At 39.9% G+C, this 12,268-nt stretch overlaps 1 protein-coding gene across 2 annotated transcripts in view; it reads right to left on the bottom strand.

Annotated features, from left to right (window-relative positions):
* Positions 1–12,268, bottom strand: part of FAM227A (family with sequence similarity 227 member A) — a 46,758-nt gene that overhangs the window by 1,544 nt on the left and 32,946 nt on the right. The window contains exons 13-14 of one of the 2 annotated variants that reach the window (XM_060245458.1): positions 3,059–3,177; positions 538–695 (exon numbers count right to left, since the gene is read on the bottom strand). In XM_060245458.1, coding sequence (XP_060101441.1) covers positions 538–695; positions 3,059–3,177 — 277 coding nt within the window. Of the gene's footprint in view, positions 1–537; positions 696–1,450; positions 1,672–3,058; positions 3,178–12,268 lie in introns of those variants that run through there. The other variant, XM_060245457.1, reaches the window with a different exon arrangement.

The following is a 12,268-nucleotide window of genomic DNA, read 5'->3' as shown; positions in this document are numbered from 1 at the left end:
CTTAAACACGACAATTTTTGAACAAGCCACCATTCTGTGACTGGCTGCACCCACCAAGCTGCCATTTTGTGATGGGTAGCTCCCAAGGTCTTGTGGGGGGAAAAAGCCTAAGTAGCTCCCAGAAACATTGTTTGCTTCCCATTCTAGAGTACACCCACCAGGTCCCTGTAGCCACTAGCAAGCTCTGGTTTTCAAGGATGTTTCCTCTCATGTTCTCTATGAGGAATCCTCGACCAGAGTAGCCCAAGGTACCTTCAAATCCAATCTGTAAAGTTACCTTCCTACAATCTCAATATTTTTTCACTGACACTAATTCATACACTTTGTGCTGGTGCTCCATGGAAAGACTTGATTTCTACTGTTAATGATGGAAATTATTTTCAAAGACAGATTAATTAAGCATAGTGTCTTGAGAATTTATCAATAAACTGATGAGCTCATGCACAGTAAAGAAAATCCTGTACTTCTACACTGTGAACAAAACATAACTGTAAAATAATTTTCATCCCATTCCCCCTGCTGGTATTATAAAGATATGGCATAGGCTTGCAAATCTCCCTCCGAGACATAAAAACGTCACATCCTGCCTTTGGTTCACGGTTGTGATTCTGAAGGAAGTGCTGAATTAGTGGGCTGCGCCCATTGATATTCAAGAGATGCCAGGTGAACTCAGGACCATGACAGGCTGGGTGTGACTTGAAGACAGATATGGATAGCAGTAGTCAATTGCAGTGGCCTCTGATCAAAGAACACTGTACTTTACATATGTAATAGTTTCTACTCTGAGTGAGCTGAATTGCACCTTGGTTTTGATAATACATACACAGCTGTCTAGAATGGCTACTTTGAGTGGCTGTTAAGCTACAAATGTGCATTAATTTATGTGCTGCACAATAAAGGCTGCAATATTCTGGGAATGGCACAGAAATTAACTGACTAGTGGCTGCACAGTCTTTTTGTAAGAACCTATCATCCATCATGACAGCAGACAGGAAGAACACCAACAAGGCTTGACTCAAGGTTTATGGAGTTGTGCAAGGATGGACTGGGCAACAAAGCCACCAAGAAAAGGTCTAGCAGGATGGCGATTTTCCTCTACCATGAACCCAAGCGAAAGATGGTTCTTACCCTATGTGGAGGTAAATTCTGGTGCCTGAGCCCCAAGTGATGAGGGGAAGGAGGCCAACTCCTCCATTCTGGGTGGGGGAAAGAAGCATGCAGCGTAGCTGAGCCCCAGACAGCAAATGAGATGTCTGGTCAGACCATGCATAACATGGAGCTAGTGGAGCAGGCTCTTCCTCCTTCCCTCCTTTTCCTGGACCATTTCCCCCCCCCCCCCTCCCAGTCCATGCTTGTGAAGATGTGCTAATTGGACCCAATGATTTGGGTGGGAGGAGGACTGCATAGATAACAGTATCAGGAATATGGGTAACTCTTCTCCCAAAAAAGCCTCAGCACATTTTAATGGAAAATATTCTCCAAAAGTTCTCTACGTGTGAAAATATTCAGTGAATAGCTGATAGCATCATTAGCATCTGACATCCAACAATTCTGCAGTAGCAGTAAATATTTGACAGAATCTGACAGATGACATGGAGTCACAATCAACATCTGACAGAAAAAGGCATGTAGCATTTGAGAGCAGCTGACAGCTCTTCTGTTGCATTTCACCTGTAAAGGAATTTAGGAGAAAAAATCACACTGTACTACTATAAATAATCCATTTAACCAATCAAGAACAAAAATAAACCCAAAGCAGCCAAATATTTATGCCATATTTCAAGCATGAACCTTAATCATGAATTATGGGCACACATTTTGACCTCAAAACCTACTTTAAAAATTTTGAAACTTCACTCACTGTTTTGTTTAAAATAACTTATTTCAGCACTACAGAGACCTGTAGCACAGAGTGGTAAGCTGCAGTACTGCAATCCAAGCTCTGCTCATGACCTGAGCGGTCAGTTGGGGGTAAAGTGTAGATGACTGGGGAAGGCAAACCACCCTGTAAAAAATCTGCCAAGAAAATGTCGTAATGTGACATCACCCCTTGAGTTGGAAACAACTGGGTGCCTGCACAGCGGCTACCTTTGCCTTTTTATTTCAGCACTGTAATCTCTAATCTCTGACTAATTTCCTATAGATTGTTCATTTGCAGAATAATGTAACATACTTTCATTTACAGGCTTGATTACATTTCACGGCAGCCACCCTGTGAAAGCCTCTATTGTGTGCAGGGCTGCTAGTGTTTCATGACTGGATAATGGGCAACATTGACCTAGAGATGCCTTGTATGAACCACCACCTTAGGACATCCACTTTGATTTCCATGGAAGCTGAGGTACTGTTTTGAGGCAGCTGATTCTGCAAATTCCTGCAGCCCCCACCTGAGGATTCACAACTGGCTACCAGTCTGGCTCTAATCCTGCACACTCCCAAGATCACTCATATAGGGGCCACTGTCAAATGTGAACTGGCTCTCATAATTTGGATCTGCTCCCTAAGAACACAGCAGCCCTGCTAGATCAGACCAGTAGTCCATATAGTCCAGTATCATATCTCACACAGTGGCCAACCAGTTATTATGGAGGGCCAACAACAGGCTATAGAGGCCAGGGCCTTCCAGTACTGGTATGCAGAGGTTTACTGCCTCAGAATGTGGAGGTTCTCTTAAGTCACTACAGCTAGCAGCCATTGATAAACCTATCTTCCATAAATCTGTCTAACCCCCTTTTAAAACTGTCTATGTTTGTAGCTATCACTACATCTTCTGGCAGCAAATTCTCTAATCTACCGAACTCTTATTGCTCACCAGTTCATTCACAGTGCTCCATTTCTGTTTCACTACTATCATAGGGAGAATTGTTTTTTTATGTGCTCTCTGTCTCTCAAAAAAAAAATCAAGATACTTATTCTGAAAAACCTGAAAAGAATCTTTAGACCTTTTTGTCTATTGTCTGTTGCTGATATTAGCAGTAAGGACTATATTTTTATCTCACTCCAGGTCTACCAGTAATTATGATATCTGAAAACCTCCCTGTTCCCAAAATCACACCACCTCTCTGGGAAGGTAAGCAATCTTTAGCCTCTTTTTTAGGGTGCCTTGTTTGTTCCATAAATCCTTTTGCCTGAACAGGTCATCATGCAATGCAGACTGAAGATGAGAACATGAACTTTCTGAAATTAAAAAAAAAAAGCACAGGGATTTGTTACTTATTATTCAGTTATTTTGTAAGACATCCTTTAATTTAATAGGTATTATATATCTGATTAATGTTTCAAACTATGAAAGGCAAGCATTTGAATACATTTTTTCTTGTATCCAAAGGAAAAATGCTTGCATGGCTGCAGTCCTAAGAACACTTTCCTGGTAGTAATCGCCAAAAAATAAACTGGGTCTTACTACTGAGTAGACCTGTTTTGGCTTGCTATTATTCTTTCAGTGCAAAACCTATTTCATTTTAAGGAGATCATAATTCTATGCAAACCAGGGGGATCAGGATCAAACCAGATTGTCTTTCCCCTTTGCTGCTGTGGCCTGCCCTAAGTCTGGCTATGAGGTCTGTATAGGGCCTATGCATGCAAAGTCCAACTTGCACAGGCTCAGAACTACAAATCTGAGTACATATGGAAGGTCTGGGTTTACCTACATTTAGCTCTAGGTGCCCAGGCCACTAACCAAACATGATATCCAATGCAGGATGTTCAGTGTGCCTGGGATAAGCTGAGGCAGTCTTTTTTTTTTTTTTTTTTTTATGTCCAAAAACTTTTTTATTGAATTTAGTAAACATACAAATAAAGCAATCAATGACTGTATCTGCAATCATTCTTTGTGTATAAGCATAGCATACCAGTAGAAAACAGAATATATATATATACACAAAATACAAACAAAACAACACATACATACATTCACACATACATACATACTTGGCAGCTGAATTAAAAAATAAGTACTCTGTCCATATGTTAATTACATCAAATTAATAATGTCATAATATCTACCAGGAATACATGTACGCATCTGATCTACAGGACTAAAAGAAAATTTAAGAAATGGAAGCCACTTGTACATCAGAGAATCGTTACCTTCTGAATTATTTATATTGCATAAACTATCTGCTATCTTGTCCATAGCATAGACCTCCCAGATTTTAGCATACCAGGCTTTAACTGGAGGAATATTGGGAGATTTCCAAAATTGGGCTAACACCATTTTAGCAGCAGCTAGTAAAAGGGATATCAGGGATTTATTGAGAGAAGTAATAGAAATACCTTTCCAACAGTCAAGCAAAATGAGTTCCAATCTTAAGGGTAAACTATAGCCCGTGATATCCTTGATTTTTGCCACAATTACTGCCCAAAACGACTGCACCCTCGGGCAAGACCACCAGCAGTGTATAAATGTGCCCACCTCTCCACAATTTTTCCAACATTTGGAGGATTGATTTATCGCCATATGGCTTAATCTCTGAGGTGTTAAATACCACCGGAACAAAATTTTTTGAGTTTGTAATTGTATATTCAATGATTTTGAAACAAACGAAGGAGATGACCAGATTTGTTGCCAAACATCCTCCTGAAAATTAATTGAACTATTCCTTTGCCAAATTTCTTGATAGGATAACAAATCAACAGCATCAATGTCTAGCAAACCCTTATAGATAAATGAAATCAGTCCCTTCCGCTTTAAAAAAGGAGATTGTAGCAAGGATTCAAAGAAAGTAAGAGGTCGATTGAAATTGTATTTCTTTGAGAGTGATGTCACCAAGTTGTTAATTTGCAAGTATTCAAACCATGGGATTTTTGTCCCACCAGTTTTCTCTTCTAAAGATTTTTTGTCGAGCACTTTTCCATTGGACAAAATATCCACAAACCTATAAAGATTATATTTTTTCCAAATTGGAAAAGACTTGTAAAAAAACCCCGGTTGAAACCAAGAAACATCCATAAAATGAGATAGTGGAGACATAGGAGGGGCTAAAAAGAGGCGGCGTTTGTCCCAAATCTGAAAAATGGCTTTAAGGAAAAGGTTGGAGGAGATATTAGGAGGTCTCTTCTTTGGAAATTCCCATAATGTAGATTGAAACGATTTGTTATTTAGATAGGTATCTTCTAGGACCTTCCAGCCTGAATTTAAATCAGCATCATGGTATCTGACAAGGCCTCCTAAAATGGCAGCTTCATAAAATTTATGCAGATCCGGAAGAGCCAGACCACCTGAGGATTTAGAACGAATAAGAGTTGCATACCCTATTCTAGATAAGCCCTTGTTCCAAATGTATCTTAAGAACGAACGACGCCAACCCACAAATAAGTCCTCAGGAATAAGAATAGGAATGGCTCGAAATAAAAACAGAAATTTGGGAAAAATAAAAGATTTAATAATCTGAATTTTTTCATTCCAGGGAATGAGTGAAGAATTTTTATTCTTTTGCATAGTAAGAATGTCCTTAATCAATAAATGATGATTGACTTTAAAAATATCTCCCAATTTTAAAGGTATATTGATCCCCAAATATGTCCAATATCTATCCATTTTTTTGAAGTGATAATTTGAGTAGATGGAATCTTGGAGAGCATCTGAAATTGTGATGGGATAAAGAATGGTTTTAGATGGGTTTACTCGAAGACCCGATATAGAAGAAAATACAGATAATAAATCAAAGACAGCTGGTAAAGAAGTCTTAGGTTTTGTAACAAAAAGCACTAGGTCATCTGCAAACAAAGACACCTTAATTTGTTTCTTTCTAATAGGGATACCAGCAATAATATTGGTATTACGGATAGCATTAGCAAGAGGTTCAATTGCGATTGCAAAAAGCAGAGGAGACAAGGGGCAACCTTGCCTCGTCCCTCTGAAAAGATTAAATTCTTCAGAATCCAAATTATTAATAGAAAGAATAGCAGAAGGCGACTTATATAAAGAATGGATTATCTTCAGAAAATTCGGGCCAAAATTCATTTTCTGCAGTAAGGTTGTAAGATAAGGAACTTCAACGGAATCAAAGGCTTTTTCAAAATCAATAGACAAGATAAAGGAAGACTCAATATTAAATTTCCGGCAGTATTGAATAACATCAAGGACCATTCTAGTATTGTCCGTTAACTCACGGTGTGGGATAAAGCCCGATTGGTCAGGATGAATGTAGTTCCCTATAAAAGTATTAAGCCTAGCCACCAGGGCTGCTGTAAAAATCTTGTAATCGCAATTAAGGAGCGATATCGGCCTGTATGAACTAGGGTCTAGCAAGTCTTTGTCTTTCTTTGGAAGAAGAATGATTTTTGCCTGTGACCAAGTAACTGGAAAAGAACCAGACTGTACAAACTGATTACAGGCGTCCGCCAAGATGGGAGCCAACAAAGTATTAAAAAATTTATAAAATTCTGGTATAAAGCCATCTCGGCCTGGAGATTTATTGGATTTCATAGACTTGATAGTCTCCTGTATTTCAAGTGCAGTAAAAGGTTTGTCCAAAAGGGATTTAACCTCAGGAGAAACAGGCTTAATAACTGAGTGAGTGTCTAAAAAAGATGAAATAAGGTCTGATGCTGGATGCTGGGAGGAATATAGAGATGAATAGTATTTTTTAAAAACTCCTACAATATCCTTAGTGGAATGTTTCAAGGTACCGGATTTAGAACGAATGGAAGAAATAGCCATTGAGGATATTCTCTTTTTAACCTTCCATGATAGGAGTTTAAGGGATTGAGGAGTTCGAAACCAATATTTTTGTTTTATATAAGCCATTTGTTTTTGAATCTTGGAGACGTCAAAAGATTCTAATTTTTTCCTTTCTATAAGAAGTTTTGAATAAGTTTTTTTGCTACCAAATTTTTTAAATTTCTCTTCCAATTTGGTAATGTTGGCAACCAAATCTGATCTAATTTTGTCTTTTTCTTTTTTATACGAAGAGGCAATAGCCAAAAATCTGCCACGAATTACAGCTTTAAACGAGTCCCAAACTATATGCTGAGGTACTCCACACTCAGTATTGAATTGAAAAAATTCTTTAATGTCTTTTTCAATGGAATCTGTAACCGATTTCATAGACAGTAGTTTACTATCCAATCTCCAATTAAAAGAAAAAGATCTTTCAGTGATTCCTGACATATAACCTTCCAACCATGCATGATCAGACCAAATCATTGGGCCAATGTCTACTTTAAAAAAAAGGGTTAGAAATAGAATCCGAAACTAAAAGAAAATCTATTCTGGAATAAGTTTGATGACGAGAAGAAAAGAAGGTATAGTCTCTTTCTTTTGGATGCCTGCTTCTCCAAATGTCTGACAGATTATAGGATTGAAAGATTTGAGCTAAATCATTTTGGCCATTCGAATCTTTTGATTGAGACCATTTATTGGCAGATAGAGGTAGCAGGCTTTTTTGAGATCTATCTAAAGAAGGATTGACAACATAGTTGAGATCTCCTCCCAAAATAATGGGCCCTTTATGAAAAGTTTGAAGTTGTGACAACGTATCTTTAATAAATGCAATTTGTCCATCATTTGGAGCATACACCGATGCCAGAGTATAAGGGCTACCATTAAAGACCCCATTGATAAAAATATACCGACCCCTAGGGTCAATTGAGGAATTTTCAAAAGTGAATTGGACTGATTTACCTATTAAGATGGCCACACCTCTTGCTTTGGAGGACCCGTAAGCTTGAAATTGATGAGCAAAAAATTTTGACTGGAAGACCTTGGGCTGGTTACCCTTAAGGTGAGTTTCTTGCAAAAAAACTATATCTGGTTTCTGATGAGAGATGGCAGAGGCAACCCGTTTTTTCTTAATTAAATTATTTAGCCCATTACAGTTTAGAGATAGAAATTTCAAGTGGCACTCTGCCATAATTGAAAGAGGAAATAACCAAGGTTATCAAAATTATTGCAATTCATAGCTTTGAACCCAGGTGCCACCAGGATAGCTAGAGGCGAATCCTGTAGATCAAATTTCAAAGGTATGAGGACAGATTTCAGATCAAAGGCTTTAAAAAACTTCCAACTAAATCCATAATAATTCAATACAGTTATGCCCGTAACACAAACAAAAAACCATAACCAACACCAGTGGTCTAGCATTAACAGACACTAGCCACTAACTCACCCTCCAACTCTGTTAACCCAAACTTGGGAAAACAACAACTATTTACTTAAAAGGATAAATTTGAAGCGGAAGTCTTCGTTACTGAAGACACCACACAACTAGCAACAACTACCAAATGGAGCTAATTAAAAAAAACTGAAGTTCTCCATTCTCCCTCTCTGCCAAAAATGCTTATATTTAACACTATCAACCCAGCAAAAATAAAATTTATAAACAGAATAACAGAGCCGAATGTATAGAAAGTTTATGATGAAAGGCCAAACAAAGCTGATCGAGTCAAGGCTAAAATGCCTAGAAAGCCACATATAATAAAACCTGTGCCTTTTACCAACTCAGGTTAGTGAATTAAAGATAATTACAGGCAAACTAATATACCATGTGTAACAGCATCAGATCTCGATCACAAAGTTATTGTAAGACTTAAGACACTATGATAAAAATACAATGAAACTTTAAACAGAACTATGAACGCTATTAAATACTGGTCTCCCCAAACACTCCCCACCAACTATCCTTCAGCCACTTATAAGCCTATGTAGGGAGATATGATGGTGAGGGAAACAAGTTTCCAAACCTTCATAGTAGCATAAGGCACAAACTGACACACACATACATTCCCTACCCACCCTCTGTCTCACAGATTCATTTCCATTCAACAATTCACACAGGAAGGGAAAAGGTCCTGACAATTCATTAACTCATAGTAGAAAGAAATATATTGATATAAAAGCCTAATCATACTATTCAAGTTTCACACTCTGATCTACCCCCCCTCACTCACTCTCTCTCCCTCCCTCTCTCCCACTCCCTCACTCAACACCCAGCCTCCCCATTCCAGCTCCTACTCAAACCATATATTCCAAGTCACCCCATTCTTCCAATCATGCATACCCAATCAACCAAGAAGATTTCCTTTAATGAGTTGAATTGAATTAATAACTCCCTCACATTCATAACATTGTGTTCAAAAGATATAAATAACCAAAAAAAAAAAGGGGGGGGACCCCCCAATTTCGTATATAAACATTGCTTCATAGGCACGAAACAATCATCAGCATATTTCTAAGCCGTGACAGAGTTACACGTAGGCAAAGCTTATAAGTCAGCAGTTCAGTAGGCAAAGCTTATATGTCAGGAAAAAAAAAAAAGGGGGGGGGGGACGTCAAGAATTCACACAAAAAAAGGGAAGATTTCTGCATAGCAACAGTTCCAGTGTTTAGCTTCTAGGAGAAACAGGCCGATCAGGACGGTTCATAGGCACACGACGCCATCTAGTGTCTGAAGTTATTGAGTGAACATGTGAAACTGCTTCTATAAGGCCGGTGGGAACAGGAAGATTCAAATCTCTCAGCATGCTTAGGCCTGAGTCAAGGCCTCCAGCGACAAACGACCGATCCTGTACAGTAACTTGCAGCTTGTACGAAGCAACCCATCGATATCTGATGTTTTCCCTGTTCAGGATTTCAATAATTGGCTTCAAAATTTTCCGCCTTTGCAAGGTTTCAGAAGACAAATCCTGTAGAATTTGGATGTTGTAATCTCCTAGCAGAAGTGGATTTATAGCCCGGGCTTTTTGCAGCAGCTTGGATTTAACTGAGGCAGAAGAGAAACGGACTAAAATGTCCCTAGGCAACGAAGTTTTCTGTGTGCGCAAAGGGCCAATTCTATATGCAGCCTCCAGGGCACAAAGATCAGATTCAGAAAAACCCAATGCCTTTGATAGCCAGGAGGCTATAAGAGATTTTAGGTCAGAGGGAGAGGCAGAGTTCTCGGGGAGCCCGCGAATTTTAACATTCCCCATTTTCAGTTGGTTCTCAAGTGCAATAATTTTATCAGTGGCCCATTCATCTCTTTTATAAAAATACTGAGTGTCCTCCTGCACAGCACATGCCATGTTAAAAGCAGAATCTGCAGTCTCTGCCACCTTCTCTAAGGACGTTTTGAAACCCTCCAACTGAGCAGAAAGGGGCTGGATCATGGCAGATATTTTGTCAGTCATATTTTTTTCCAGTTTTTGAAAAGCCTCCATTACCTCAGAACGAAATGAAGCTAGGTCTGCTGCTGTGTTTTCCCCTTCTCCCGACGCCATCTTGCTTGCAGGGCTGCTTGCTTTTCCTGAGGCCTTAGCCTTAGGCTTTTTGGGAAAATAGTCTTTAACAGAGTTCCTTGGGTTTCTTTTTGATCTGGATTTTTGACCATCTACTGTTCCCATACTAATTAAAGAAAAAAAAGAAAACAAACAACAACGCTGAGCGCTTGCTTAAGTGGATTTGGCAGGGGTAAGTAAGGAGCTCTGTTTTCAGGCGTCCATTCCCTATGCGTGCGACGCCACGCCCCCCAGCTGAGGCAGTCTTGATCCTCAACATGAACATATGGCCCCCAATTCAACAATTAACTCAAGGCACAAATAGGGGTCTTTCCCATGGCCAGTGCATGGGAGGAGGCCAAGTAGGCAGCCGCCTAGGATGCCACCTGGCCTAGGGGGCACCACCACATGCCCCCGTGTGTGCTCCTTGGAGCCTGCCTTCCACAATGGAAAACAGGCTCCTTGGATCACAGATAATGACTGGCTGGTTTCGTATTTCCCTGGTCTGTTACAGATCCGGGAAACGTGACAGCAGATGGCGCCTGCACAGTGCGCTCCTCGGAGCCCAATAGGGATAAATGAACCAATTGTAAAAGCTGAAGAAGAGACAATTACAGTTTCTAAAAACTGGCTCCTGTTGAAATTGTATGCTGCCACTTATCCTTCCAATTCTGCTTTAACAGAGACATGGGTGGGAGTCATAGTTCAGTGGTAGAGCATCTTCCTCGCATGCACAAGGTCTTGTCACTGGCACCTCCAACTAAAACTATTAAGTATAAATGGTCATGTGAACGCCTTATCCCTGGTACCTCCAGCTAAAAGGATCAAGTAGTATTCTCACAATTTTTATTGCTTAATTTAACAATTTTAAATAAATAAATAACTGAAAATTAAAAATGTAAATAGTTTCAAGTTTCTTCATTTCTACTATTATTCTGTTTTTTAAATTTCAGGGGGAGGGCACTAGTGGGCAGCTCGCCTAGGGCACCAAAAACCTAGCACCGGCCCTGGTCTTTCCATATGTGATTCATTTTTATAACTCAAGGCACAGTATGAATCTCTAGATTTAGCATGTAAACTATATTTTATTTCTTGCTACCACTTTGTTATCATGTTCATGGTACCTGTGAAAAACCAGCAAAACAGCCAGAGAATATTTTCAAAGGGTTGTAGTATGGACCCTCTCAGTACCAGCAGAAGATATGGAGGAGGAGGAGGAGGAGGAAGAGGAGGAGAAGATTGGATTTATGCCCTGCCGTTCACTTGGAGTCTCAGAGTGCTTTACAATGTCCTTTCTCTTCCTTCCCCCAAAGCAGACATCGCATGAGGTAGCTGAGGCTGAGAGAGCTCTTCAGAATGGCTCTTGAACGAACAGCTCTGTCAGAACTGTGGCTTGCCCAAGGTCACATAGCAAGTGCATGTGGAGGAGTGGGGAATCAAAGCCAGTTCTCCCCGATTAAAGTCCACAAACTTAACCACTCCACCAAACTGACATGGTCCAAATTTACTCCTTTCAACACTTTCTCCCAAATAACCTTGCTTAAACATCATCAGCACCTTACAAAATGATCTAGAAAAAGTATGTGTATGAAACATTGGGCTGTTTGGAGCAATGGTGTACTGCTATATGATCTGGGTATAGCAGAGCTTGTGCATTCAGGGTGGACTTGCTTAAACAATGGCTTACTGCCCATTTAAACTACAGTGAAAGGTTATGGTGGGCAGCTGCCCTGGGGGGCTGGCAGCGAAGAGCAAATGGAGTTGAGCACCCAGCATCTTTGCCAGTGTCACAGGGGGCCACTTGATTTGGACTATACAGCAGCAAAAACAGTTGCTGTCAGTTCACCCATTGCCTCACCGTCACTAGCTGGCACTGTGGGAGGAGACAGCAGGAGAGACAATGGCCATCACTAGTGCTACTGGCTAGGTGTAAGATGAGTAGGATTGCAAACGACCCAGAGAAAAGAGGGCCCTGTCTCTTTAACAGAAGCTTAATGGGATGATATTTACTTCCAAACTATGAAAAGCTTCAGCCACCCATATCCAAACAGGAGGCCTCTACTTAAAAGGT

Source organism: Heteronotia binoei, chromosome 8 (genome assembly GCF_032191835.1).
Source record: "Heteronotia binoei isolate CCM8104 ecotype False Entrance Well chromosome 8, APGP_CSIRO_Hbin_v1, whole genome shotgun sequence".
Taxonomy (NCBI): domain Eukaryota; kingdom Metazoa; phylum Chordata; class Lepidosauria; order Squamata; family Gekkonidae; genus Heteronotia; species Heteronotia binoei.
The sequence above is the reverse complement of the archived record's forward strand: the minus strand, read 5'-3'. Positions and strand labels throughout refer to the sequence as shown.